The sequence below is a fragment of the Rhincodon typus genome, chromosome 22, assembly GCF_021869965.1.
Source record: "Rhincodon typus isolate 14 chromosome 22, sRhiTyp1.1, whole genome shotgun sequence".
Classification (NCBI taxonomy): domain Eukaryota; kingdom Metazoa; phylum Chordata; class Chondrichthyes; order Orectolobiformes; family Rhincodontidae; genus Rhincodon; species Rhincodon typus.
Window position 1 is genome coordinate 17,786,924 of NC_063353.1, and position 26,843 is coordinate 17,813,766.

A 26,843-nucleotide genomic window follows, 5' to 3' on the forward strand; every position below is an offset into this window, starting at 1 on the left:
GGAAAGTTGCCATCATTTCCAGATAAGATACAGTACACAATAGATTAAGTTCCCCTTGCTATGCTGATATTCCTAACTCTCAATTGCAGTAAAGTATTTTATATACCAGCTATTGCTGTAGCTTCTCTAAGTGAAATTGTCAATTGGAGCCAGACTTTGTGCTGTGGATTCAGATCAATAAGGAATTGACGTTGAGAATCACAAACATGTTTAATGTTTTTCTACATTACACCAATGATTACACTTTAAAAGTACTACATTGGCTGTAAAGCACTTCGATATGTTAGAGACATTAGTCATCCAGTGTAGAAAGAGGCCCTTCGGCTCTACGTATCTACGCTGACCAATAAACACCAATCTATCCATCTTACGTAGCTATGAAAAGCCTTATATAAGACTTTTTTTTTCTTCTTGTAAGATCTTTGAGACTACCGTGAATACTTTCATTCCTCTTGGTGAGTGCTATGTCCTAGAGGTCTAATTAGTACCTTACCCTATTTACAATGCCCTTGCAAATAGTTTTTCAAATTACCTTAGTTAGGAAATCTGAAACAAAGACTGAAAGTGCTGGAAATGCTGAACATTTCTGGCAGCACCTGTGAGGAAAGAAGTAGAGTCACTGTTTCAAGCCAAATAGGACTCTTCTCCAGAACTGCTAAGTATTTCCACAACTTTCCATTTTTATTGAATAAGGGCCTAATTATACAGGAAAAATCTAGTTTATCAATCTACAATGGGACACATTTAAGATAAATTATTATAGCATTCAAGATAATGAATATGAATATGCAAAATAAAAATATTCAAACTTCATCCAAATTCACTGACACATTGCACTCCTTCTGTAGGTTATTATTTCAATACTTATAAGCATTTTCAATTATTAGATGTTTAATTCAGTAACATTTCCTGGAACAGGAACACAAATTATGTTTAAGATTTAAAATCGGAAAGAAAATTAGATACATACCCATGCTACGGTTGCTAAGGTACTGCCGAATATTAACATTTCCAAGCTGCTTTGGTATGACTTGGTTCACTTGGAGACACACTGCTGTATCCTCACCGTTTACATCAATTGCACAATTAATACCAAACAAATTGAAGATCATCACTGACACCTGTCAAAAAATGCGTCTGTTGTAAAACTTAGAATAATCCACCAAACCTCTCACTGGCATTCAAAATACCAGTTAAATCTTTTGACCATTGCAGTGAGTGGATGTACAGCTGAATGTGTGTTAATAATTTAACTGCAGTTTATGAAGTCTTACTGAAGCAAAGTGATACATGCTCTGTATGAGAGCTCATTCTCCTAAGCTGTTTCTGTTTAAAAAGTGCATTTCTCAAATGGATTAAAATACTTCAATAATACACAAGCAAAAACTGTGGATGCTGGAGATCTGAAAGAAAAGCAAAGTACTGGAGAAACTCTGCAGTTCTAGTGCAGAAACAAGTTAATGCTTCAAGTCCAATATGACTCTCCTTTGGAGCTGAATGGTGGCTGGAAAATGATGTTTTTAATGCTGTCAACAAAGGGGGAGAAGAGGCAGTGGAATAGACAGGGTGGGCGAAAGACAAAGCCAGCGCTAAAGGCAAGTGCAATTATTTGAAAATAGATCGGCTTTGCTGAGGACAAATGTGCAAACAGGAGTGTGTGTGTGTAACCCAAATGGGGAGTGTTCATGTTCAGAAGTTGTTGAATTCCTTATTTTAAACTCTGCCATCATTCTAATTATGTGATTCTAATTTGGTTTGTTTTATTGTGAAAAATAATGAAAAGCAATTCTCAAAAATCACCAGTTGGAAATTAAAATAAAGTCCAAATTACAAAGCCAAACAATTGGATATATTCAAAACAGTATTTGGAGCTTGTTAACGTTACATTGGCAACAACTCTATTTGATACCTTCACAATATTTTAATTAGTCTGGATGGTTTGACCTCTATATCTTGATAACTGAAAAGAACTATTAATAATAAAAATAGAATCATCCAGTATATACTTATGAATGCAGCTCTGGCCAGTTGAATTGCTGCAATGACTTTTAATAGGCCAGCTGCGCAAATTCTTGACTAAAGAATATATGGAGAAGGAGAAATCAGACAAACTAGCTCAAGCAGTGTGAGATAACTACAAAAAAGACCACATGCACAGAGATTTTATCAAGCGTTGTTCCAAATTTATTCACATTTGCATATGTCTGAGTATAAATTTTGCATTGTTTTGGAACTTTGAAAAAAAAGATCAAAACAATGGTACTTTAAAATGGAAGGAAAGAGGGACAGCAGGTACCGAATGGGAGGTGAAAAATAAGGAGCAGTGAACCTGCACAACTGACTGATCAGACAGTGAACTTCCACAGCTGACTGCCTGTTGTGTGTCTCTGGACAATGGAATTCAGTCGAAGAAAAATGAATAAACAGTAAATTCACAGCTGACCTTGGAGAAACCTCAGGAAGTGCTTACAGCATGGGAGGCTAAGTGTTTTCTTTTTTAAGTATTACTTTTTTTGTATAAATCTACAATAGTGAGCAGGGTGCTTTTCTTTTGTTTATATTTTTTAATCAAGATCTGTCTATAGATTAAACATTTTTTTAAAATATAAAACATAGGTACTGAGTTATCCTAGGGCAGTGGTTTTTAGAGCAATAAGACTGTTCTATTTTCTACAGTGACATGTTCTTCCTGTCAGTTGTGGGAAATTAGGGAGGATTTCAATGTTACTGATGATTACATCTGTCGGAAGAGTGTTTGGTTATGAATCCTTTCGGGTTCATGGATAGATTGGAGCCTCCTGGATGCCAGGGTCAAGCAGAGAGGGTGCAGAATATTCTCAAAGGGGAGAGTGACCAGCAGGAGATTGTTGAACACATTGGAACCAATGACATAGGATGAGGAAAGGTTCTGAGGAGACAACATAGGAAATTAGGCAGGAAGTTAAAAAGTAGGGCCTGGAGGATAGTAATATCTGCACTACTCCCAGTGCCACATACTAGCGAAAGTAGGAACAGGAGGATAGAGCAGATGAATGTGTGGCTGAAAAGCTGGCGCAGGGGAGAAGGTTACACATTTTTTGGATCATTGGAATCTCTTCTGGGATAGAAGTGACCCTGTATAGGGAGGATGGGTTGCACCTGAATTGGAAGGGGATTAATAGACTGATGGGGACATTTGCCACAGCCACTCATGAAGATTTAAAATGGGGGAAATGGCAGAGGCACCCAGAGTGACAGTGAGATAAGAGATCAGGCTGAGGCTGGTGCATTTAGGAAAAGGTGCAAGTGAAAGAGTTAAGGCAGGCAGGGACAAAGCTGTAAATGACATAGGACTGATAAATTAGACTGCATTTGTTTCAATAGGCCTGACAAGTAAGGCAGATGAACTCAGGGCACGGTTGAGAACATAGGTCTGGGATATATATAGCTATCACAGGGACATGGCTCAGGGATAGACAAGACTGGTAGCTTAATCCTCCAGGGTAGAGATGCAATAGGAAGGATAGAAAAGGTGGAGAAGGAAGGAGGGGAAGTAGCATTTTTGATTAGGGTTAACATAATGGCTGTACTTAGGGAGGATATTCTGGGGTGTACATCCAGTGAAGTTATTTGGGTGGAACTGAGAAATAAAGAAAGGGATGATCACCTTATTGGGACTGTACTATCAACACCCCCAATAGTCAGCAGGAAATTGAGAAGCAAATTCGTAAGGAGATCTCAGTTATCTGTAAGAATAATAGGGTGGTAACGATAGGGGATTTTAACTTGCCAAACATAGACTGGGACTGCCATAGTGTTAAGGGCTTAAATGGAGATGAATTTGTTAATGTTTACAAGAAAATTTTCTTATTCAGTATGCAGATGTATCTACTAGAGGAGGAGCAAAACTTGACCTTCAACAGAGAAATACAGCAGGGGAAGTGACTGAGGTGTCAGTGGGATAGCACTTTGGGGCCAATGATCATAATTCTATTAGTTTTAAAATAGTTATGGAAATGGATTGACCTAATCGAAAAGTTAAAGTTTTAAATTAGAGATTGGCCAATTTTTACCATATTGCGGAAGAGCATTCAAAAGTTAATTGGGGGTGGATATTCACAGGTAAAGAGACAGCAAGAAAGTGGGAAGCCTTCAAAAATGAGATAACGAGAGTCCAGAGATAGTATGGTTCCTGTTAGAGTGTAACACAAGGATGGTAGGTGTAGGGAATGGTGGATGACTAGAGAAATTGAGGTTCTGGTCAAGAAAAAGAAGGAAGCATATGTCACGTATAGACAACAGGGATGGAGTGAATCCCTAGATTATAAGGGCAGTAGGAGAATACTTAAGAGGGATATCAGGAGGGCAGAAAGGGGACATGAGATAGCTTTGGCAAGTAGGGTTAAAGCGAGTCCAAAGGGATTCTACAATTACTAAGGACAAAAGAGTAACTAGGGAGAAAATTGGGCCCCTTAAAGATCAGGAAGGCCACCTACGTATGGAACTGCAGGAGATGGATGACGTACTAAATGAGTATTTTGCATCAGTGTTTACTGTACAGAAGGATATGGAAGCTAGGGAACTTGGGGAAATAAATAATGATATCTTGAAAAGTGTCCATATTACACTTAATAAGTGTCCATATTAAGACATCCAGTGTTGCTGGACGTCTTAAAACACATGAAGGGGGATAAATCCCCAGGACCTAATCAAGCGTACCCAAGAACTCTGTGGGAGGCTATGGAAGTGATTGCTGGGCCCCTTGCTGAGATATTTGTTTTATCAATAGCTACAGGTGAGATGCTGGAAGACAGGAGGTTGGCTAATGTAGTGCCATTATTTAAGAAAGGTGGTAAGGAAAAGCCAGGGAAGTATAGACAGGTGAGTCGGACATCAGTGGTGGGCAAGTTGTTGGAGGGGATTCTGACGGACAGGATTTACATGTATTTGGAAAGGCAGGGATTGATTAGGATAGTCAACATGGCTTTGTACATGAAAAATAGTGATTCACTAACTTGATTAAATTTTTTGAAGAAGTGACTAAGACGCTTGAGGAAAACAGAGCAGTGAATGTTGTCTATATGGACTTCAGCAAGGGGTTCAACAAGATTCCTACATGGCACACTGTTTAACAAGGTTAAATCACATGGGATACAGGGAGAACTAGCCATTTGGATACAGAACTGGCTTGAAGGTAGAAGACAGAGGGTGGTGCTACCACTGTTGCTTTTCAGACTGGAGGCCTGTGACAAGCAGTGTGCACCAGGATTGGTGATGGTTCACTGCTTTTCGTCATTTATACAAATGACTTGGATGTGAATATAGGAGGTATGGTTAGTAAGTTTGCAGATGACACCAACATTGGTGGTGTAGTGAACAGCAAAGGAGGTTACGTCAGAGTACAATGGGACCTTGATCAGATGGGCCGAGGAGCAGCAGATGGAGTTTAATTTAGGTATATGTGAGGTGCTATGTTTTGGTAGAGTAAATCAGGACAGGACCTATACATTTAATGGTAAAATCCTGGGGAATGTTGCTGAACAAAGAGACCTTGAGGTGCAGGTTCATAGTTCCGTGAAAGTGGAGTCGCAGGGAGACACGGTAATGACAAAGGTGTTTGGAATGCTTGACTTCATTGATCAGTACATTGAGTATAGGAGTTGGGAGGTCAATTTGCAGCTGTACAGAGCATTGATTAGGCCATTTTTGGAATACTGCGTTCAATTCTGGTCTCCCTGCTATAGGAAGGATGTTGTGAAACTCAAAATGGTTCAGAAAAGATATACAAAGATGTTGCTAGGGTTGGAGGGTTTGCACTACTATTATGAGGCTGAATAGGCTGGGGCTATTTTCCCCGGAGCGTCAGAGGCTGAGGGGTGACCTTATAGAGGTTTATAAAAATCATGAGGGGCATGGATAGGGTGACTAGGCAAGGTCTTTTCCCCAGGGAAGGGGAGTCCAAAACTAGATGGCATAGGTTTAAGGTGAGAGGGGACCTAAAGGGCAACGTTTTCACTCAGATGGTGGTGCGTGAATGGAATGAAGGTGGTGGTGGAGAAGGTTGGTACAGTTACAACATTTATAAAGGCATCTAGATGGGTAATATGAATAGGAAGAGTTTAGAAGGATGGGCCAAATACTGGCAAATGGGACCAGATTAATTTAGAATCTAGTCAGCATGGATGAGTTGGATCGAAGGGTCTGTTTTCATACTGTACAGCTCTAAATGGATAAATTGGGCAAGCAGAAAAAGACAAACTGTAGAAAGAAATGCAAGAGGAGAGATAAGTTACTGAATAGAAAGCCACACTGAAAATAGTTCAGAAAGAAATGTAAGATAGCATGAAAGGTCAGTTAAAAATACTTCCAGCTGTATTCTCCATTAGGGGAAGATTTACTTGGATATCCACAAGTTAAAGAACATGGCTTTCCTTCATCTTTTCTGCAAAATTATTTTGGCTTGCTCTTATTTGTACCTGAAATCTCAACATTTAACTGTTAAGTTAAAATTCTCTATCAAAAAATTCTACAAAATCATACAGCTGCTTATGTTTACCAAATCTCCAGGGGACTCTTCCACACTTTGAGATGCAGCGCTGCAGACATCTGGTGACACTCTCCCACAACCCTCAGTGCCAAATGCACCATTAGCACTTTCTGCTGGACTCTGATCAATGGAAGCTCCTTTAAGACTAACGACTGAGGCATCATCGATGCAAGCAGCTGCAAAGACAAGCACAGTTTTTGTTTCAATTGATCTAAATAAAATATCTCTAAGCAGATATACACTGGTAAAGTTTTAATAGACAAAAAGAAAGTTCTGATTGGAAAATTAACGCCAATTCTAGATATATCTAAACATTAATTCTCCACAAATGTTTCATATTACAAGAAAGGAAACTGACCCATATAAAAAAAAATCATACTCATGACATTTGTTAGAATGCCTGCTATGCTTGTATTGTACAAATAAGCAAATTGCACAAGTTAATTTACCTTCATTTTTTAAAACTGCTTGGTTGTTAATGAAGGTAGCTAAAGAAACTAGGATGATGCTTGGGAGTGAGCGGTAAATCAAACAACATAAAAGAATGCGAGAATAAAAGTTAGTGTCATTTGGCAGAAAAATCAGATTTCTGATTGCAGACAAATCTGTGCCAGATCACCTACAGCATTGTTTACAGTGATTCTGAGGTTTTATAATGACAGGGTATTATCATACATATCAGAACCTTTCACTTATTAGCAATAGGTGACCCAGGTATGCAAAGATTGTCTGAAGTCTGACAGTAATGAAACAGGGTCTGGGTCAGGCAGGATTGAGAGAAATTGTGGTGGGAGTTCTAGCAACAAAAGTCCACAAATTTAATACTGAGATTCTGCAAGTAGTGATTAAAGTGGTCACAGGATCCAGGCAGAATGACGACAGTTCTAGTACAGTGACCCCTGATAATACAGTCCAGGGATTTATTGCATGATGGTGGGATTCAATATCTTGGGATCTGGTTTTGCGGTATAACATGATGAGAAGAAGAGGTGCTGAGACCTTGCACTAAGGAGTTTCTGAGATGTGATATTAATGCAGAGAAATAAGATTTTGTTACCTTGTTGGGAAAGAGGATGTAGAAGGCCAAAGAGAATGGGACCAAACTAAGCTCTCCATCTCCATTCACAATGAGTTTCCATCATCACTAGCCCATCTATGATCCTTCTGCATGTTCAGTGACCCCCACCCTGTTGTGAACCAAGTAACACCTACCTCTTTCTGAACTGTTCCTAACTAAATTTGTTTTGAAGCATCAGAGAAAAAAAAAAAGTTCTCTGTTCCTGAAAATCAGTTGGAGGCAAAATCAAATGTTGAATGCTTCCTAATATTCTCCCTGCCAGTGCAGAAACAGGAGAATTAAACAGTCTTCAACAAGCACAGGCATCCATAAATAAGGATAACCACTAAGTAGGTTTAAGGCAGTCGAAAACAAGGCAGAGGTGGAGTGGTTCAGATAGCAATCTCCTTAGTACTGGGTCGGATGTATATGTGCCAATGGTGGCTGAAAGGCAGGATCATGCACTATAGACCAAAGTCAGAGGAACAGATGAGGTCAAAGTTACTTGGACATGTTACAAAAAGGTAAAAAAGTGATGTAAACACTAGGGCAGGAATTTTTCAATCTGAGATCATGACAAGTGGAGCCAACAGAAGTCTGCAAGCATAGGGTGATGGTGCAGGGGGACAAGACATAAAAACAAAAGTAGCAAAGTTCAGATTTTCAATCCAGCCACAGAACCAAACAGCTCTCAGCAAAGTCAATAACTATATCCTGAAAAAGGTAAAATATTCCTCCTCACAGCTTGATCCATTTGCAGACTTTAACCTGGTTGACCACAACATCATCATTCAGCAGAATTGACCTGCATGCCTCTATCTACCTTATCATAGTCAGAGAATAAGCTGCAACAGATTGTCTTAAGCATCCAACTCATTTACTGTAGTGCCTGAAATAACTCCAGAGGCCGGTATCCTGTCACCAATTCACCCTTTATTTTACGCACGGAGGGTCCTTGACACTGATCCAGCTCCCTCAGCCAACTCAGTGAACAGAACTTCTGACACTCTTGTTTAGATCGGTCAGCCAGGGCTCCCTGATTGGACCAGATTAACTCATATTCTATGAAATCCACCTGGCTGATTTCATTACAATCACTACACTGCCCTTAAGGATTTTAGCCCCTTCCTATTTCTCATAGAGATGCTGCTCTCGGATGAATTAAACATTAGAAATACAAATCATTATCTTTGTTCTCCATTACAAATTCTGTTCACCAGCCACCAAATCTACCCTTCTCCCTCACAATTGTCTGGAGCTGAACCAGACTGTTTGCAATCTTGGTTGGATGTTTCAACTGGAGAGGAATTTTCAACCAAATATCCGTTTCATTACTGACACCAATGTTTCAACATTTTTCTTTGCACCTTGCCTATTGATTTAAGGTTACAGGCCCTTTACTTTGTGCGGTAACTTCAAGGGGCTAACTTATGCTTGCTCCGTGCGTTAAGTTCTGGGTTGTTGCACAGCCATGCAGTTTAGACAAAACGTCAAGTGAAAGCATTATTCCCACCTCTGTATCATCATCCCTGTCTCAGTTCACTTGCTACTGAATCCATGCCTGCTTTATCTGTTAACTATTCCAACGCATTCCTGACTTACCTCCCACATACTACCTTCTGTGAACTGAAGATCATCCAAATCTCTGCTGCTTGTCTTTATTCACACCAAGTCCTGGTCACCTGCCATCCCTGTGCGCACTCGCCTATGCTGGCATCTGGTTAAACAATGCTTTAATTTTCAAGTTCTTATCCTTATATTCAACTTCCTCAATGGGCTCTGCCCTCTCCAAGTTATTCTGTGCACCTCGAATTCTGATCTACTGAGCATTATTGAGCTTAATTGCTCCACCATTGGTGACTGAGCGAAGGTTCAAACCTCTGGAGTTCCTGCCCTGAAATACTCTGCTTCTCTATCTTTCTTTTTTCCTTGAAGGATACCTACCATTTTACCAAACTTAACCTCATTTGCTCAAATATTTTCTTACACAGCTACACAGCACATTTTGCTTTATATTGTTCCTGAAAAGTGCTTTAAAAATCTTATTTTAAAGACACTGTACAAATATAACTGGCTGCTGTTGAATTGATATATATGGAGCATATGGGACATTGTTGAGGCCAACAGTGTCAGTCAAATCTATAAGTGATAATTCAAAGTCCTATGGCACAGTGGTAGTGTCCCTAACTCTGAGTCAGAAGGCCTGGGTTTAGCTTCACCTCATCTACAAGTCTTATAACATGTCTGAAATTTAGGTTGATTTAAAAAATCTATGTTACAAAGGCATGGATGAGGGTTTCTCAGAAGATGGGCTGATAAAGGATACAGGGAGTGATGTTCAAAGTTGGCAGTCTCTGTAATGAATGGGATATTGGGCTGGAGGTTGATAATAAGGTTGAGTAAGATGAGGATTTGCAAGCAGACTGCAAAGGCTCTGGTATTCTCCAAGCTTGGTTACAAGATTTTATGGCAAATCCAAGCCTGGATGTCAGACAAGCACTCTGAGACCTCAGATGTGGAGGGACTAAAAGAGGTGGGAAGAGAATTCTGAACTTCTACAATTGCAAAATGTACTTCCTGATTTTGCTTGTGAATAGCTGGATTCTAATTTTAAGATTATAGACCCTTGTTTTCAATTATCCCACCAGAGAAATAGTTATTCTCTAACTATCAAATCAAAACCTTTAAACTGTTAGAAGGTTTTTATCAGACAATACATTGCTTTTATGTACTTGAGGAAATAAAAGGAAAGGTCCTTAGGACTTAAGAAAATAGATTCATCAGAATATCCACAAGACTAAGGGGTTAAGGCCCTCAAAACTTAGAGGTTAAGTCTTGTTGATATTCTGACAAATCTGTGTTGCATGCCCATCAAGATCAATACAGATCTTTCCTGATGGGAGCTCTTGTGGCACAGTGATGGTGTCCTTACCTCTGGGGCAGAAGGCCTGAGTTCACATCCCACCTGCTCCAGAGGTGTGTCATAACATATCTGAACTGGTTGATTAAAAGTATACATCTTTCCTGAGGTGCAATGCCAAAAAATGAACACACAGTACTTCAGAGAATAGAATGTGAATGCATTCCAGCAAAAAAAAAAGACTGTAAAAACTTTTATAGGTACATAAAAAGGAAACCTTTGGATAAAATGAATGTGGGTCCATGAAAGGCAGAGTGAGGAAAATTTATAATGAGGAACAGGACAATGGCAGAAACGCTAAATGATTACTGTGTGTCTGTTTCACTGACGAATATACTAGAAATCTCCCAGAATAGAGATCCAAGTCACCAGGGAGAATGAGGAGTTGAAAGAAATTAGCATTCACAAGAAGATTGCACCGGACAAAATAAATTGGCTGATAAATCCCCAGAACCTGATGGTGCTCATCCTAGAGTATTGAAGGAGGTGGTTATAGAGGTAGTCAATGCACTAATGATCAGCTTCCAAAATTCTAGAGATTCTGGAACATTTCCTGTGGACTAGATGGCAGAAAATGTACCCTGGTATTTAAGATGGGATCAGGAAATGAAACCACAGAACTGTCAACCTTAGATCGGTCACAAGAAACAGCTAGAATCTATTACAAAGGATGGGACAATTGGGCACCCGATTGATTATAATCTGATTGGGAATAGTCAGCATAGATTTGTGAATGGGAAATTGTGTTTGACAAAATTGTTGAGTGTTCTTTTTGAAGACATTACCAAAAAATTTGGTAAAAGGAGAGCCGATGGTGACACCAAGATTTTCAGAGGGATTTTGATGAAGTCAAAGAGGTTAAAAAGAGTAAAACATATGGAATAGGAGGTAACGTACTGGCGCGGATTAATGGATGGCTAACAGACAATAAGCAGAGAGTAGGAATAAATAGGTCATTCTCGTATTGGCAGGCTATGACAATTGGGGTCCTGCAAGGATCAGTACTTGGGCCCCTGTTGATCACAATACATATCAATGGTATGAAGGTGGGGACCAAATATAATATTTACATATTTGCAGATGATAAAAAGCTAAGTGGGAATCTGTGTTCTGAGGATGATGTAAGACTGCATCAAGAGGATTTGTCAGGCTTGATAAAGGGCATACAGAACATAACATAGAAAATTGCAGAGGGCGCGTGTGGACTCGATGGGCTGAATTGCCTGCTTTCACACTGTAGGGATTCTATAATTCTATGATAAATTGGTGGGATGAAGTTAAATTGGTCTTAATCCTTCTGATAAAACCTGTTTCTTAGTTCACATTAAGTACTATTCATGTTTTAGTCATATTAGCTGACCAATATATTGACTCTCAGCCAAGCAATGCCTTGATTTCAAACTATACTTAGCAAATTGTCCAAAATCTTGTACCTCTCTATCACTTTATGTCTTTCTGTTCCACAAGCATCTAATATATTTACGCTCTCCCCATCTTTGGTTTCTTGAGTGCCCCTGATTTTAATCATTTCGCCATTGGTTGCTTAGCTCTAAAGCCCTGGAATACCCTGAATATCTCATTTTACTCCTTTAAGACACTCTTCAAAACCTACCACTGACCCGACTTACAGTGTTCTGACCAATATATCATGTGGCTAGGTTTAATACTTTGTTTTACGATGTTCCCTTGAAGCACACTGGGAAATTTTGTTATTTAGAGGCACTATATAGATATAAGATGTGGTTGATCCCTTGTAACTTCCTGCTCCCGCATTGCCTACTGCCCTTCCCAACTTAATGTCAATTGTAAACTTGGAGAGACGACTCACTATTCCTTCATTCAAGTCATTAGTACATTTAGTGAAAAGAGGAGGCCTCAGTACAGTTTATCAGGGAATATCATTTATTAAATCTCACCAAAGAAACTAACCTGTATCCCCACTGTCTCTTACCCTCAAAACAATTTCAAAAGTGTCTAAATCTTACTTCTAGCTCAGTGTACTACAATCCTATATAAAGATTTATAGTTCACTAATTTTGTGAATAATCCAACAATTACAGTTTAGTTTACCATTTAAGAAACCTAAAACAACCACTTCAACAGAATTTGGACAAGGAGGATACTAATTTATGACATACTGCATTAAATCTCCCAATTAGGAAGTAATGATAGCTAACTCGGCAAAATTTACCCAGCCTGCATAAAACAAGTACCAAGAGAAAATTAATAAGCTAAGAGCAAATGGGTCATCAAAGCCTAAAATAACAATATGACCTGAAACAGGAGTGTTAAAGCCTCATTTTTACATTTCGTAGTGATACGCAGATTACACAAGACAGCACTAAGTCATATAGTAGAACACCATTGCACGAATGATTCCCTTTTGTGTTAATAACACTACTAATCGATATTGTGGCAATTAAATGTTGCTTCAATCACCTGGAAGATTCTGATCTAACTGTCCATCTTTGAACAAAAAGAGGTCATCAACCAGTTTAAGTAGGTTAGGATGTCTTCTTTCGAAGCAGATGCCTCTTGCAATGCAATGGATCCTGCCAATGCTTCTTACCAGAAGGTCAGAGAATCAGCGAGGGAGCAGTAAGGGAAGTGTAACATTTGCTCGATAAACTCATGCCTTGTCAACTATCCATAGGATCAAGTCAACTAGAGGAAATGCATGCAGGAAAAGACAACATCCAATAAACAGCCTCTGTCCTCAAGCAGAAACATGGAAGCTGATGGCTGTTCAGTTAAGGTAAATAGGTCTACCTGCAGATGCCTTCAAGTCCAGAAAATCTGCTAATCTTCCACTTGAACTGTGAAATAATCTGCCCTTTGTGTACCATAGCTACATGTTTCATCGAAAATGTAATTTCCTGACCCATACACCAGTGTACTAGATGGGATGAATCCTGAAAAAGGGAGTGGGAACAAGTTACTTTTCCATAATTTTTTGATGTGCCAGACCACTGTAATGTTCTTAAAAAGTATCATTTGCCACATACCAACACATGGTAATATATTAAGCAGCTTCACTACTCTTCATAACAAATTAATGTCATACAGGAAAACAGCTCTGTTGTTTATTTCTCCAGACCATTAATTCCGCACAATGGCGGCAAACCTCAGATATATGGCTCCAGTGAACTGGAAAATGAACTAATCTATATAACAATATGAATGGAAACATGCATGCTGAGATATTCTATCCAACAACAAATGGGCACTTCATGAAATTGCTGGGCTTGGAGTACTTGCTGATACATTATTCATTCAACCCAAGAAACCTTTAATGGTATTCCAATCCTGCAATCTGGAAGGATATATCTCTGAAAATAACACAACTAGCTGTGGTAAAATCAGCTTGAATAGTTCTGCTTTTGGTTTCAGTTTACAATCAAGTGTTACTGAATAAAATCCCTCTGCCTGGAGTCTGGAAATGCATAGAAAATAAAGAGATTATTCAGGATGAAGTCTATCATTCCCAACAATCAGGTTTCTATTTTAGCTGAAAATAAATGTTCTGTGATATAAAGTACAGACCATGAGGCCTTAAGCTATGATGGAAGGTGTGAGATTTTTAAAACATTTAAAAATAATATTTGTATGAGTTTGGATTTCCAACCAACAGCATATTGGTAGCTACTTCTGTGAAGTTTTAAAAAACAACTAGGTGAGTTAAGTCTTTCTGAAACCATGACCCAAATCAATATGCAGAGAGCAGGGAATATGTGAAGTGTTATTTTGTGGTCTGTTTATGATTGATTGTAAATTTTGAGGCCATTAGCTTGCTTTTGGTTTAGGGTAATCAAGAATTTATTTGGCTTAGGATATAAAGAGAATGGAGATGTGCTTATGTCTCAATGAATGAACATCATATTAAAATTGAGAAAAAAAAAAGTGTTCTTTCAAGCCAGGTTTCATTCTGGGGTATGACTTCTCCAGTTGTAACTTCAGCTGGGATCATAAAGTACTAATCTCGATTTTTGATAATTTCTTCTTCACTGAAGTAATTTGGAAATTGGTTCTTTTCAATGTCTCTGAAGGAGTGATTTGGCATTGGCTTGACGTCTCAGACAACAAACACTCCTATTAAAAGATAAACAGGTCAATTGTGGAATGCTGCAACTCAGGCCCGCTGCAAATGGAGACAAATCTCACCCAGACTCAACTGTCATGAAGGCAAAGAGACCCTGCTTACTTTAAGAGTTGTCAACAGTTTCCGGAGACCCCCAACCCATGCAGCAAACAAAATGTAGGATAACCTATTGTTACGTGCATATATACTTTGAATTTCATTCAATGGCATAAGAATAAAACGTAAAACAAATATTCTAGCAACAGATTGGTTATAGATTTGTACAGTAGCTAGAAATTAGTGAAATAATTAAAGCTGTTCATTCCCAGGATAGTTTAGAGTTCCATAATAAAGTTCAATGTTTAGCCACAATTAAGCTAACTGCTCAGCTTCTTCTGAAAAGCAGGGTGAAAATTGCAGGATGACATTTGTGCCTGTTGGCAATTTTCTGATACGACATTGTGAAGTGCAATAGCCAACACAGCCTTGAGATTAGGAGGTGAGACAATGAATTCAGTACCACCAGTTACCTCTTGAATGATGAGCAGATTAGCGATCTTGATGTTTGCAGGCTCTCATATCCAGAGGTCGCGTTCATCATAACACTTGTCATGATAGAATGAACCAACCAGGACAGCGTGCATGACTAGAGGCACATAATGACCAAGCTATTATTTAATTCTACGTATGTCTACTGCTTAGATGCACTGCATGTGTCAAAGGCTGCAAGGAAAGGAATAAATTGCAAACCATATTTGGTTGGCGTATTTGAGTTGTGTTACAAAAGTTTTATTGAGAAGTCACCTAGCAAATTATTGAACAGAAGAAATTCAGAGAGATAGCCCAGCAGGTCTGGCAGCATCTGTAAAGGAAAAAAATATAGAGTTAACGTTTCAGGTCCGGTGACCTTTCCTCAGAACGGATTTTGAGGAAGGGTCACCGGACCCGAAACGTTAACTCTGTTTTTTTCCTTCACAGATGCTGCCAGACCGGCTGAGCTTTTCCAGCAACTTTGTTTTTGTTCCTGATGTACAGCATCCGCAGTTCTTTCAGTTTTTATCAGAGAGATAGCCCTTTGCCTTGCGACAACATAGGAAAAAGGTAACAAAGTACATAGGTAATTGGTCTGTCACTGCAGTCAGAGCTAGTAAGACTTAAACAGATAAGTTATGAAAGCTCATGAGTAGGTACAGTATGGAATGTTGTATGATGTTTTATTTGATCTTCAAGAGGATTCTGTAGTTAGTCGAATCAAGGGGACATTCACTTACATCTGTTACTTAGTACATCGTCTTGTTGTTCACAAAATTGTGCAAATTAATGATTTATGTCTAGCATCATTTTATTGTGTGTTTTTATTGTGTGAAGAAATGGAGGATTACAATTAAAGGCAACTGCAAAAGATTCAACACTTAATTCAGAACACATATTTTGCATTGCACTGTTGCAGAATTAAATACTTGGCTATATCAAAGCATTGCTATGGTGGTCCACCTTGGCAATGATTAACATTATTTTACAGAACAGTCAAGACAAATCTGAAAATTGTAAAATTAATCTTCCAAGTATGCTCACGGAATGAAGATGATAACCCTCTCTGACACCCAGAGAATTAGTACTACCATAGAGTCATACAGCGTGGACACAGAACCTTCGGTCCAACCAGTCCATGCCAACCATAATCCCGAACTAAACTAATCCAACCTGCCTGCACACATTTCTCATTCATATACTTAGCCAAATATCTTAACGTTGCAACTGTACCCACATCCACCACTTCCTCTGGAAGTTCATTTCACACATGAACCACTGTGTAGAAAGTTGCTTCTCACGTCTTTTTTTAATCTTTCTCCTCTCCCCTTAAAAATATGTCCCCTCGTCTTGAAATCCCCCTCACAAAACCATAAATTCCTTCCAACACAGATAGAAGTAGAATACACTGAAAGCCTGCAGCTTTCTACAAAACCCAAGGTGTAGACTGCTCCATTTACAACATCATGATAGCCTGTCAATCAATGATATCAAATGACTTAGACAAAATAACTCCAGGACAATGCAGTCCTTTGATTGAAAAATCTTGCCTTATCTGCTTTGCGGAATTGCCATTTAAATTCATTACACCTTGCTAATACTATTGAGCATTCCCTTACTTTTGAATGTTCAAATCTAGTGGTTTGGGGTCTATTTCTTGCTTTTGTTTTCATATATATATTAACTTCCCTTTGCAGGAGAAATATTTTCTTGACCTCCATTGCCCAGTACAGACAATTTCTTAAGAAGCTTCAAATCAAACAGATTGTCAAGCTTAACTAATAATGTTCATCTAATACAGTGTAGTCTTGTAGTGAAACTGGAAGTTTTTTCACAAAATTTCAATCAACTAGTATGGCCAGAAATCAACCCCATGGTGCAAAAGAGGAGAACACGCCCCCATCTACATCAACAGAACAGAGGTTGAGAAGTTGGAGAGCATCAAGTCCCTTGGAGTGACGATAAACAAGGCAATGGCCTGGTGGTATTATCGCTGGACTGTCAATCCAGAGACCCGGATAACATTCTGGGGACCCGGGTTCAAATCCAGCCACGGCAGATGGCGGAATGTGAATTCAAAAAAATATCTGGAATTAAGAATCTAATAGTGACCATGAATCCATTGTCGATTGTCGGGAAAAACCCACCTGGTTCACTAATACCCTTTTGGAAAGGAAACTGCCATCCTTACCTGGTCTGGCCTACATGTGACTCCAGACCCACAGCAATGTGGTTGACTCTGAACTGCCCCCTGGGCAATTAGGGATGGACAATAAATGCTCTCTATCCAGCGATGTCCTCATCCCGTTAATGAATGAAGAACCTGTCCTGGACTTTCCATGTAAATGCAACAGTTGATGAGGCACAACAATGCCTCTTCTTCCTCGGGTGGCTCAGGAAATTTGGCATGTCCATAAGGTCTCTCATCAACTTCTACAGATGCAGCATTGAAAGCATACTGGCCGGGTGCATAATGGCCTGGTATGGCAACTGCCCTACCCAGGACTGTAAGAAACTAAGAAGGTGGCGTGCACAGCTCAGAACATCACAGAAGCCAACCTTCCCTCCATGGACTCTTATTTACACGGCTCACTGCCATGGAAAGGCTGCCAACATCATCAAAGACCCATGGCACCCTGGTAAGGACCTCCTACAATCTCTTCCGTCAGGCAGAAAATGCAGAAGCCTGAACACACACAAGCAGGTTCAGGAAAAGCTTCTTTCTGGCTGTTATCGGACTGCTGAATGGACTGGCGCCTCAAGTATCGCAAACTGCAATATAACCCGTATGCCTCCAAGTCTTCTTGATCTGTATATCATTTGCTTGCTGTGATCTGCTCGTACCACTCGTAAAAAAGCTTTTCACTGTATTTCGGTACATGTGACAATATTATCAATTTAATCAATCAATATTCACAGGGTTTAAAAATGCTGGAGTAAGAGATTACTTGTAACCACTTTAATGCAACATCAAAATAACGTTTCATTTCCATGACTGGCAGAAGTCGATAAGTTGGCCTATATGACTTTAGTACATGGAATAAAAATGAACTGAGAAAAGCCTTTAATTATCAACATGTTAATCTGTACTTTGTGTCAGCAATATCAGAAGGCCAAATAAATATTTAGCAATGGAAGTGCAAACTGCATGCTAACTCATTATTACAAATGAAATGCAGGTTGTATTTATGAATTTAACTGTGTATCACTTTAAAAGGTTATGTATAAACATTAATGTTATAATTGATTAGTTTCAATGGCACAACTATCAAACTTTCTCACAGCCTTCCATTCTGATGTTATCCTGAAATAAGGAAAACATTTCATGTGATGTGATGTGATGTGATGTAATGTAATGTAATGTAACAAATCGTGGGATTTGCAACAATTAAAGTAAACTGTTATAGTTTCCTAATACTAAAATAATTAAATACTAAAATACTAAAATAATGTTTAGGCAAAAATATTAAACTTGGACACATCAGAATGGGTTTGTATCAGGATTACTCAAACAGAATAAGGTTCAACAGGGTCCAGAGTAATTGGATGGATTACACTTGTACAATAGGAAGCATCAAACCTTTACTTGGGAGTTATGGCTAAATTCATTACATTTTCATCAGCTGTTTATACCAGCATTAAAATATTCAGTTAAGTATTCCCACAGAAACTGGCAAAGTAAAACCTTTTATTTGTGGTTGATCAGAAACAATTGATTTAGTTTGTGTAATATTAATAAAGTAATCCTGATATGCAAGGATTCTTCTATGAGAAATGGTATAAACTATGATTAAGCACCTGTCAAATTAATCTATAAAGTCAAATCTGCAAGAGAAGTTGCTGAGGCAACAAATGTATAAAAATACATTTAACTAATAATTCAACACTTAAATTTTCATGCTTTGCTTACAGTGTGCACCATTTCATGCATTATCATGCAATGCATTAATCTCAAGTTTTATGACAGTTAAGTAAGTTTTGAATATCAAGTTTGTGACGCAATTGCTGGTTCTATTTTAACATTTACTTTACGAAGCATTAGTCCACAATTACAAATTAAACATAGCAGAAAAGGTGTGAATAATGAAATACAACTTACCCCTTTCCAACAAAAGGAAGCTTTCATTTGCATCACTTTCTAAGAACTGTTCCTCCAGTAGACTGCTGTCAATTGATAAAGTATCCAGCGAAATCTGAGATGGGCTTCTCCTCACATTTTTATGCACTACAGGGTAGTTAGTAAAAGAGGGTTGTGCACGATCCTTCAGTTTCCCACTAATTTGTGTGTAAAAATTCAAAGTAGAAAATTTAGACGCTGGTTTACAAAGGTCACTTTTGTAAAAGTGTATTAACATAGCATTCTTTTCAGAAGAAAACTTTCATCACAGTTTATTAAAATAATTGCTGCAACAGAAATCAAAACATTTAGAAAAGTGTTTGTCATCTTGCCTCCTCCTGTTGAGGCTCCCATGCCAAATTCTATTCCCCAAGTCAAAAGGCCAAGCAAGGAAACCCACGTGAGAACTCTTGAACTGCCAGCTGGTGTTGAAGCAATTACTAAGACCTGTGTAAAAGCAGCTGGATTGGGATATGGGAAGTGTCTGATCTCCACTTTGCACCTCCCAATCAGCAAGGTTAAGTGTTGTCATACCAAAAGCAAAAGGTTCGTGAGGAGGACGGGGCACGGACTGCAGATTAATGTTTGTTTCCCTGCCTTGGTGAATACCTTCCTCATCACGTGACATACAATTCAATACCCGCTAGACTAAAACTATATGCATGTTAATCTGCTCCAATCAAAGATCCATGTGGAAATCTGTCTGGCATACCATACTGCAGCAAACAACTGTTACTATTTCTTTTCAAGTATTGCAGTATATTTCTAATTATGCTAGGCTAACAAATATATAACACAACATGTGCATCACAAACAATCAGCATGAGAAAATAATCATCTTCAGTCTTAATAGGTGATGGCATGACAAGTGCAGAGGTGTCCCAAAAATGTCCCAACCTAATCTTTAGTGTTTTATTTAGTCACGAACAAATCTGTTTTGTTTCCGAGGATGCTATTCAGTCATTAATATATTTCCACTTGAAGTATCTTCAGTAAAGGTGGTGCATCACCATGTAAAAGATTGACAAAATATTACTCCGGTAATAAAATTTGACTACATAAATGACAATGTGCATGGGTTCACTGGCCAAAATATTTAGTGTAGCTAAAGTTGATCCAGGCTACTCTTGTGATCTCCCAGTACCGAGTTCAAGGATTCAAGAGCATATTTTGGGAGCTAGTCCGCTGGTCACACATCGCACTGTGAAATGGTACACATTGCAGCATAGAACAGAAAAATAAATGATTTTTAAAACAAGTATGAAGAAGGTGAAACTCAAGAAGCACATTAGACATTTGAATCAGCAAAAAAAAAAATACTGCTCATTGAAATCCAAAGTGACGAGTGTACAAAAGTAAAAATGATCCACAAGTAAATGACATGCTGCTTCTATGGCTTTAACAATCATAACCTAATATTCACCTAAAATAAAAAAAAGGTCTGGAAACTTCTGGTCTCAGTGATGTAAGGTTACCATCTGCAAGGCATGTAAGCAAGAATTTGAGAAGTCACCCATCAGAAATACTGAGAGTTTTTCTCAAATACCAATTATGTCTGAAGGATTTGGGTCTGCTGTCCTTGTCAATGTTAAATACAGAGATTGGGGGCCCTAACTACTGCTCCCATCTGGAACCGCTTGCAAAACCCACAGAACAACAAGTTGCTACTCTGGAATTCTTCATCTACCCACTGAATCAAAATAACAAATGGCAGAGTTATCCACCCTGCTTACAGCAATATTGTTTTCCTAAGGATTTGGGTGGGACAGAACAGAGAACTGGCAGGCAGGTGGAAGCCAAACCCTCCTATGATTCTGGTGGTATAGTCACAGACTTAAACCACCAGCTTATTTATTAGTTTAGAAAACAACATTTCTCTCATTTTCAGTAACTACTGCTTCACCTTATATTTTAGAAGCCTACACTCTCATTCTCATTACCATCGATTAAAAAAAATACAATATTTGTTTCATACAGAAGTCAATCTCCTATAAAGACACTGAGGGAATATCAAGATCAACAAAGAGGGGTAGGACTTATACAATTAATGGTAGGGCCTTGGGTAGTATTGTAGAGCAGAGGGACCAAGGTTTTTTTTTTATTATTCATTCACAGGATAAGGGCGTCGCTGGCTAGGCAGCATTTATCGCCCATCCCTAATTGCCCAGAGGGCAGTTATAGTCAACCACACTGCTGTGTGTCTGGAGTCACATGTAAGGATGGTAGTTTCCTTCCCTAAAGGATATTAGTGAACCAGATGGGTTTTTCCGACAATCGTTCAGGTACATATAAACAGGGTGGTTAAAAAGGCATTTAGCACGCTTGCCTTCATTGCTCAGTCCTTTGAATAAAGGAGTTGGGAAGTCATGTTGAGATTGTACAGAACACTGGCAAGGCCTCTTCTGGAATACTGTGTCCAATTCTAGTCGCCCAGGAAGGATATTATCAAGCTGGAGAGGGTTCAGAGGCGATTTACCAGGATGTTGCTGGGTATAAAGATTTGAGTTATAAAGAAATGCTGGATAGGTTGGGACCTTTTTCACTGGAGTACAGGAGGTTGAGAGGTGACCTCATAGAAGTTTATAAAATCATGAGGGGTGTAGATAGGGTTAATGGTAGTTGTCTTTTCCCTAGGATGTGGGATTTCAAGACCAGGGGGCACACCTTTTAAAGGTGAGAGGAGGGATATTTAAAAAAGACATGAGGGGAAATTTTTTTTTTTTTTTAAAAACACAGAGGGTGGTTCACATGTGGAATGAACTTCCTGAGGAAGTGGTGGACGTGGGTACAATTACAAAATTTAAAAGATGTTTGGATAGACACATGAATAGGAAAGGTTTGGAGGGATATGGACCAAGACCAGGCAGGGGGGACTAATTTAGTTTGGGGTTATGTTCGGCATGGAATAGTTGGACCAAAGCGTCTATTACCATGTTGTATACCTCTACAACTCTATTACAGATGTATCCAGATACATGAATAATAGATTATCAATATGTCTGCCATATACATAATCTGAATTTACTCCAACAGCTCCTGGGCAGTCCAAAATAATCCTTTCGAATTAATCTTCTACTTAAAAATACTAGAACAAAATCTACCATTATCTTTCATTTTATCCATCAGCTTTGCCTCATCTTCCTTTTGAGGTATTCTATCACTTACTTTCCTTCTACTGCTTTTTATAATTCACTTAATTCACAACAATTTAATTGTTAAACTGCCAACCCTTTTCTGAGTGAGCATCTTAAGCAGGACAGATAGAGGAACCATAATGTATTTGAATTTCAAAAAGACATTCATTAAAGTGCCATATAAAAGGTTATCGCACAAGATAAAAGCTCATGTTGTTAAGTGTGACATTTAACATGGATAGAGAATAGGATGACAAACAGGATCTGACAGTCAAGTTGCCAAACTGTAATTAGTGCAGCCAAAGGGATCGGTGCTGGGAATTCAACTATTTATGATCTACATTAATGACTTGAAAGAAGGAATAGACTGTGTTGTAGACACATTTGTCAAGTGAAGAAAGTAAGTTCTGACCAATAAACAGAGTCTGTACAGGGATTTAGTTGGGTTAAATAGGCAAAAAAATTGGCTGATGGAATACAATGTAGAAAAACATGAAACAGTCCACTTTGCCAGCAAGAGAAAAGCACAATATTATTTAAATGGAGAGACCCTGCAGAATACTGTGGTTCAGAAGGATCTGGGTGCCCTTGTACATGAATCACAAAAAGTTAGGTAAGAGGCAAAGGCAATCAGAACAGTGGCCTTCATTGCAAGGAAGACGGAGTGTACAAGTAGACAATTTTGTGACCAGCTTTAGAAAGCATTGACGAAATTGCAGCAAGTACTGTGTACAGTTTTGATCTCCTTATTCAGGATGGATAGATATGCATGGAAAACATTCAGAAAACGTTCACTGGGCTGATTCTGGGGATGAAGGCCTTGCATTCTGAGGAGAAGTTGAGATTATAATCATTGGCGTTTAGAAGAGTGAAGAGGTGAAACATGGAAGATTCATATCTGGTGAAGGCTGGATCAGTTACTTTACTTATGACCGAATTAGACATGGGTGCAGGAAATTGGGTGATAAGCTGTAATCAGATCAGCATTTATTAAATGGTGGAGCAACCACATGTCTTGCCACACTCTCATTTCTTACAATCTCATACATTTCAATTTCTTGTGAATCTATTTATTCACAAGTCTAGTTTCTTAGTATCAGTCTCTTTGCTTATTCAATTGATTTGCCCTTATCCTTTAATACTTGAAGATTTCCTATTGTTGATCCATCATCTTTGCTAACTTTTTTGCAACATTTATCCTGCCTATTTCTGACACATTGTTACCAGGTGTACTTCACATGAAACTGCATCAATTATGCTGCATATTAGAGCAATCTAGAAAAGTTGTGTTCTGCACAAAGAGGCCACTAGGTCATGCTAATGTATAACTTTTGAAACATTACTTTTACAACAAGCTGTATATAAGACAAACCGGTAATTGGCATAAAGATATTGGAAAATATCTATAGGTTACAACAGAGTTACTGATATTCATCACAATGGAATGCATACCAAACATTAAAGAAGGTATGATTTATGATTTAGCAATGTAGCTAGTTTATATTTTGTGAGCAATTAAATTTCAGATTTTAAAAATATTTTGTCAAGTGTATTTTGTTTTTATATAATGCACTTATGTCAATACGGAAGAAGAATCTGGCAGATTACTTGTTGTCTCTATGCTTTAAAGAAGTATTCCAATGTCTAACACCATTAAACAAATGTCTTACGACGTAAATATGGCAACAGAACAAGCAAGCATTTAAGAAAAAAAATACCAACTACAGACTATGACAAAATGAAATTAATACTAACCCATAATAGAACTGCTGTATGGTCATGCATTATCCTAAATTGCCTTCAAATAATGATAAATGGTGACTTCAAATAGCTGCATACCTTGATACCGACTGAGGTAACACCAGCTTTGCTGTAGGTGGTATTTCTTTACTGTAATCAAAGTTTTGCATGGAGTTCTCTTGGTCACATTTTATATCATTTAATGAATCTATGGCTCCATTTCTTTTGTTTTGCAAAGTACTTGATATTTCCTCTTGACAATTTTCCTTACACAAAGGAAGAATACTGCATTCATCTTTATTTACTGTGTAAACACCAAGTGGCTCCATGCTTTGAGAGACATTGAGAGCTTCAACATTTGAAATCTTTGTGACTTCACTAAGCTTATTTTTATCTTCTGGATGAGTTCCAGAGACATCTGACAATACTGGAAATTGATGACCAGTACGATCGAAAGAGGTCTGCAATGATATACCTTTGATCAAAGCCGAGTCACTGTATGACTTAGAAAGCAAAGAGTCCATAGGTCCAACAGCATTTTTATCTGTATTTTCAGTTTCGGTACTTTGTGATTCATTAAGTATTTTTTGGCTGAGACGGACGGTCCCCGAATCATCACTCGGTACTTCATTCTCTGCTGCCAGGGTTTCTTTGCTTTCAGACGGTGAAAGGTCAGATTCTGTCGGACTTCTGTTTTCCACTGGAGTCTTATTATGAGCCTCGGATTGAGGCAGTGGATGAAGCATTAAAGCTATTTCAGCACTTTTGATCAACAACCCAATACAAATTTTTGCTTGCTCCATTGGCTTTCCAGTCACCTCCTCGATGTTCTTATGAAATTGTTCTTGAAGCCTTTTAATTGAATTTTGAAGGCGAAGCATGAAGCAATATTGATGATGATTAACCTGCATGCTCACATGCTTTTGAGTGTGTACAAGAACATGTATATCAGCATCTGAAGGCTGCAAGGATTTCAAGGATCCAGCAGCACCATCTGAAGAATTCGATCTTCCCAGTCCATTAGTAAATGGTTCAGATTCTGTACTATAGTACTCCCTCAAGAGCTTTTTGCGTTGTAAACGAATGCTCAAGTCACTGGATTCACTCTTGGGTATTTGAGAGGCACATTGTCTGGATAATAGGAAAGGTTCTTGAGATTTTGCAAATCTGTTGGGTTGACAAACCCAGACAGAAAGAGGGAAAGAATCCACAAACCCGACAGGTCTTCCTTTCCCACTCTGCATTCCTTCGTAATCGATCCAAAACTGAGAAAAGTGTATGGCCCACACATCTGTGGCAGCAAAAGTTTTCAATGCATTTGTATTCAGTTTTGGAATAGCTAAGCCCTTGTAAACATCATGCAACTTAGTATCCTGTTCATGGGCATGTCTTTGAAACACAGGATGTAATACATTGAAACTTTCTGCTGTTTTAGGAAAGGTTGTGAACATTTTGCTAAAAAACTTATCATCTTTGAACTCCTGTATTATGGCTTCCAAGTCACTTCGTGTACAGTTTGATGAGTGCCTTGTATTTGTAGCCAACACCTCTGCTGTCTGAATAGAAATGGATTGCGGACGGTCTTGATGGTCATCAGGTCTCTTATCAGTTGGAATAATAAACTGATATAAAACAAAGATATTTTCAAAGTTTCAGTAACATAAAACAACAACTAAAATAACAATTATTTTTTCAATATGTTTCTTTCACAAAACACTACTTCTGAAACCATTTTATAAAGCAAAGCAGACATAAGTTTACACAACTAGTTTACAAGGCAAGTAAATGTGATTAGGATTATTCTCAATTTGGGTAATAAATGCTGTTACAGACCAGTCAGACTGAAAGGCTGGCCTGCAGGTTATAAGTTCCATAATGATATGGGAAGAAAGAAGGAACAGGGCACTGAGATGGATGATTAGCCATGATTATATTGAATGGCAGTGCAGGATGAAGGGCTGAATGGCCCATTCCTGCTCCTGTTTTTTACATTGCTATGTTGACATTTTGCTTGCCTGGGTGCTGCAGAGAAACTGCTAGAATATCAAAAAACAGCAAATTCAATCTAGGAAATTGCTTATCCTCTTCAGTTTTCTATTTGCTCCACCTTAGTAGTAAAGTAGGCAACCAAAGAACCATAACAATCATCATTAGAGAAATCAAGGTCTTGTCATTACATGATCACAGAGCTGTAACAACCTGTATACAATGCCTTCTAAAATAGTCAATTGTAATCCAGTTGTCACACAGTGTCAGTACATTTATAAGGTACTAACTTGATAATCTGGTTGCTGCTTTGATCACCGAGCTGGTAAGTTTGTTCGCAGACATTTCGTCACCATACTAGGAAACATAGTCAGCACATCCCTGGTGAAGCTTCACCGGAGGCACACTGATGATGTTACCTAGAATGGTGACGAAACGTCTGTGAACAGACTTACCAGCTAGGGAGCAAGTCAACAACCCAACCTACAAATCTTCTCAAAAACCTTGATCTTGATTGTCTTCCTACCAGAGGATATTGGCCAGTGCAGGGATATTTGGGTCCACAGAACATGGTGGGCACTTGTTTGCCAGCCAACAATTTACAGCAACTTGAGATTGACTGGGGTTATCCTTTAGCTTAAGTTCATGCTAGACTCCATTTTTTAATGGGATCATACGGCTCTCCACTTTTTGGGTAATTTTTGGATTTTAAAAGTATGTTATACTTTGAAACCAATAGACTTAAAATTAAGCC

The 26,843-nt window shown here is 38.5% G+C and overlaps 1 protein-coding gene across 2 annotated transcripts in view; it reads right to left on the bottom strand.

The window, feature by feature from the left end:
* Nucleotides 1–26,843, bottom strand: part of uhrf1bp1l (UHRF1 binding protein 1-like) — a 121,699-nt gene that overhangs the window by 18,124 nt on the left and 76,732 nt on the right. For both annotated transcript variants that reach the window (XM_020515300.2, XM_020515292.2), the window contains 4 exons: nucleotides 24,203–25,725; nucleotides 19,212–19,387; nucleotides 6,536–6,702; nucleotides 971–1,121 (listed from right to left, as the gene is read on the bottom strand). In XM_020515300.2, coding sequence (XP_020370889.1) covers nucleotides 971–1,121; nucleotides 6,536–6,702; nucleotides 19,212–19,387; nucleotides 24,203–25,725 — 2,017 coding nt within the window. The remainder of the gene's footprint in view (nucleotides 1–970; nucleotides 1,122–6,535; nucleotides 6,703–19,211; nucleotides 19,388–24,202; nucleotides 25,726–26,843) is intronic.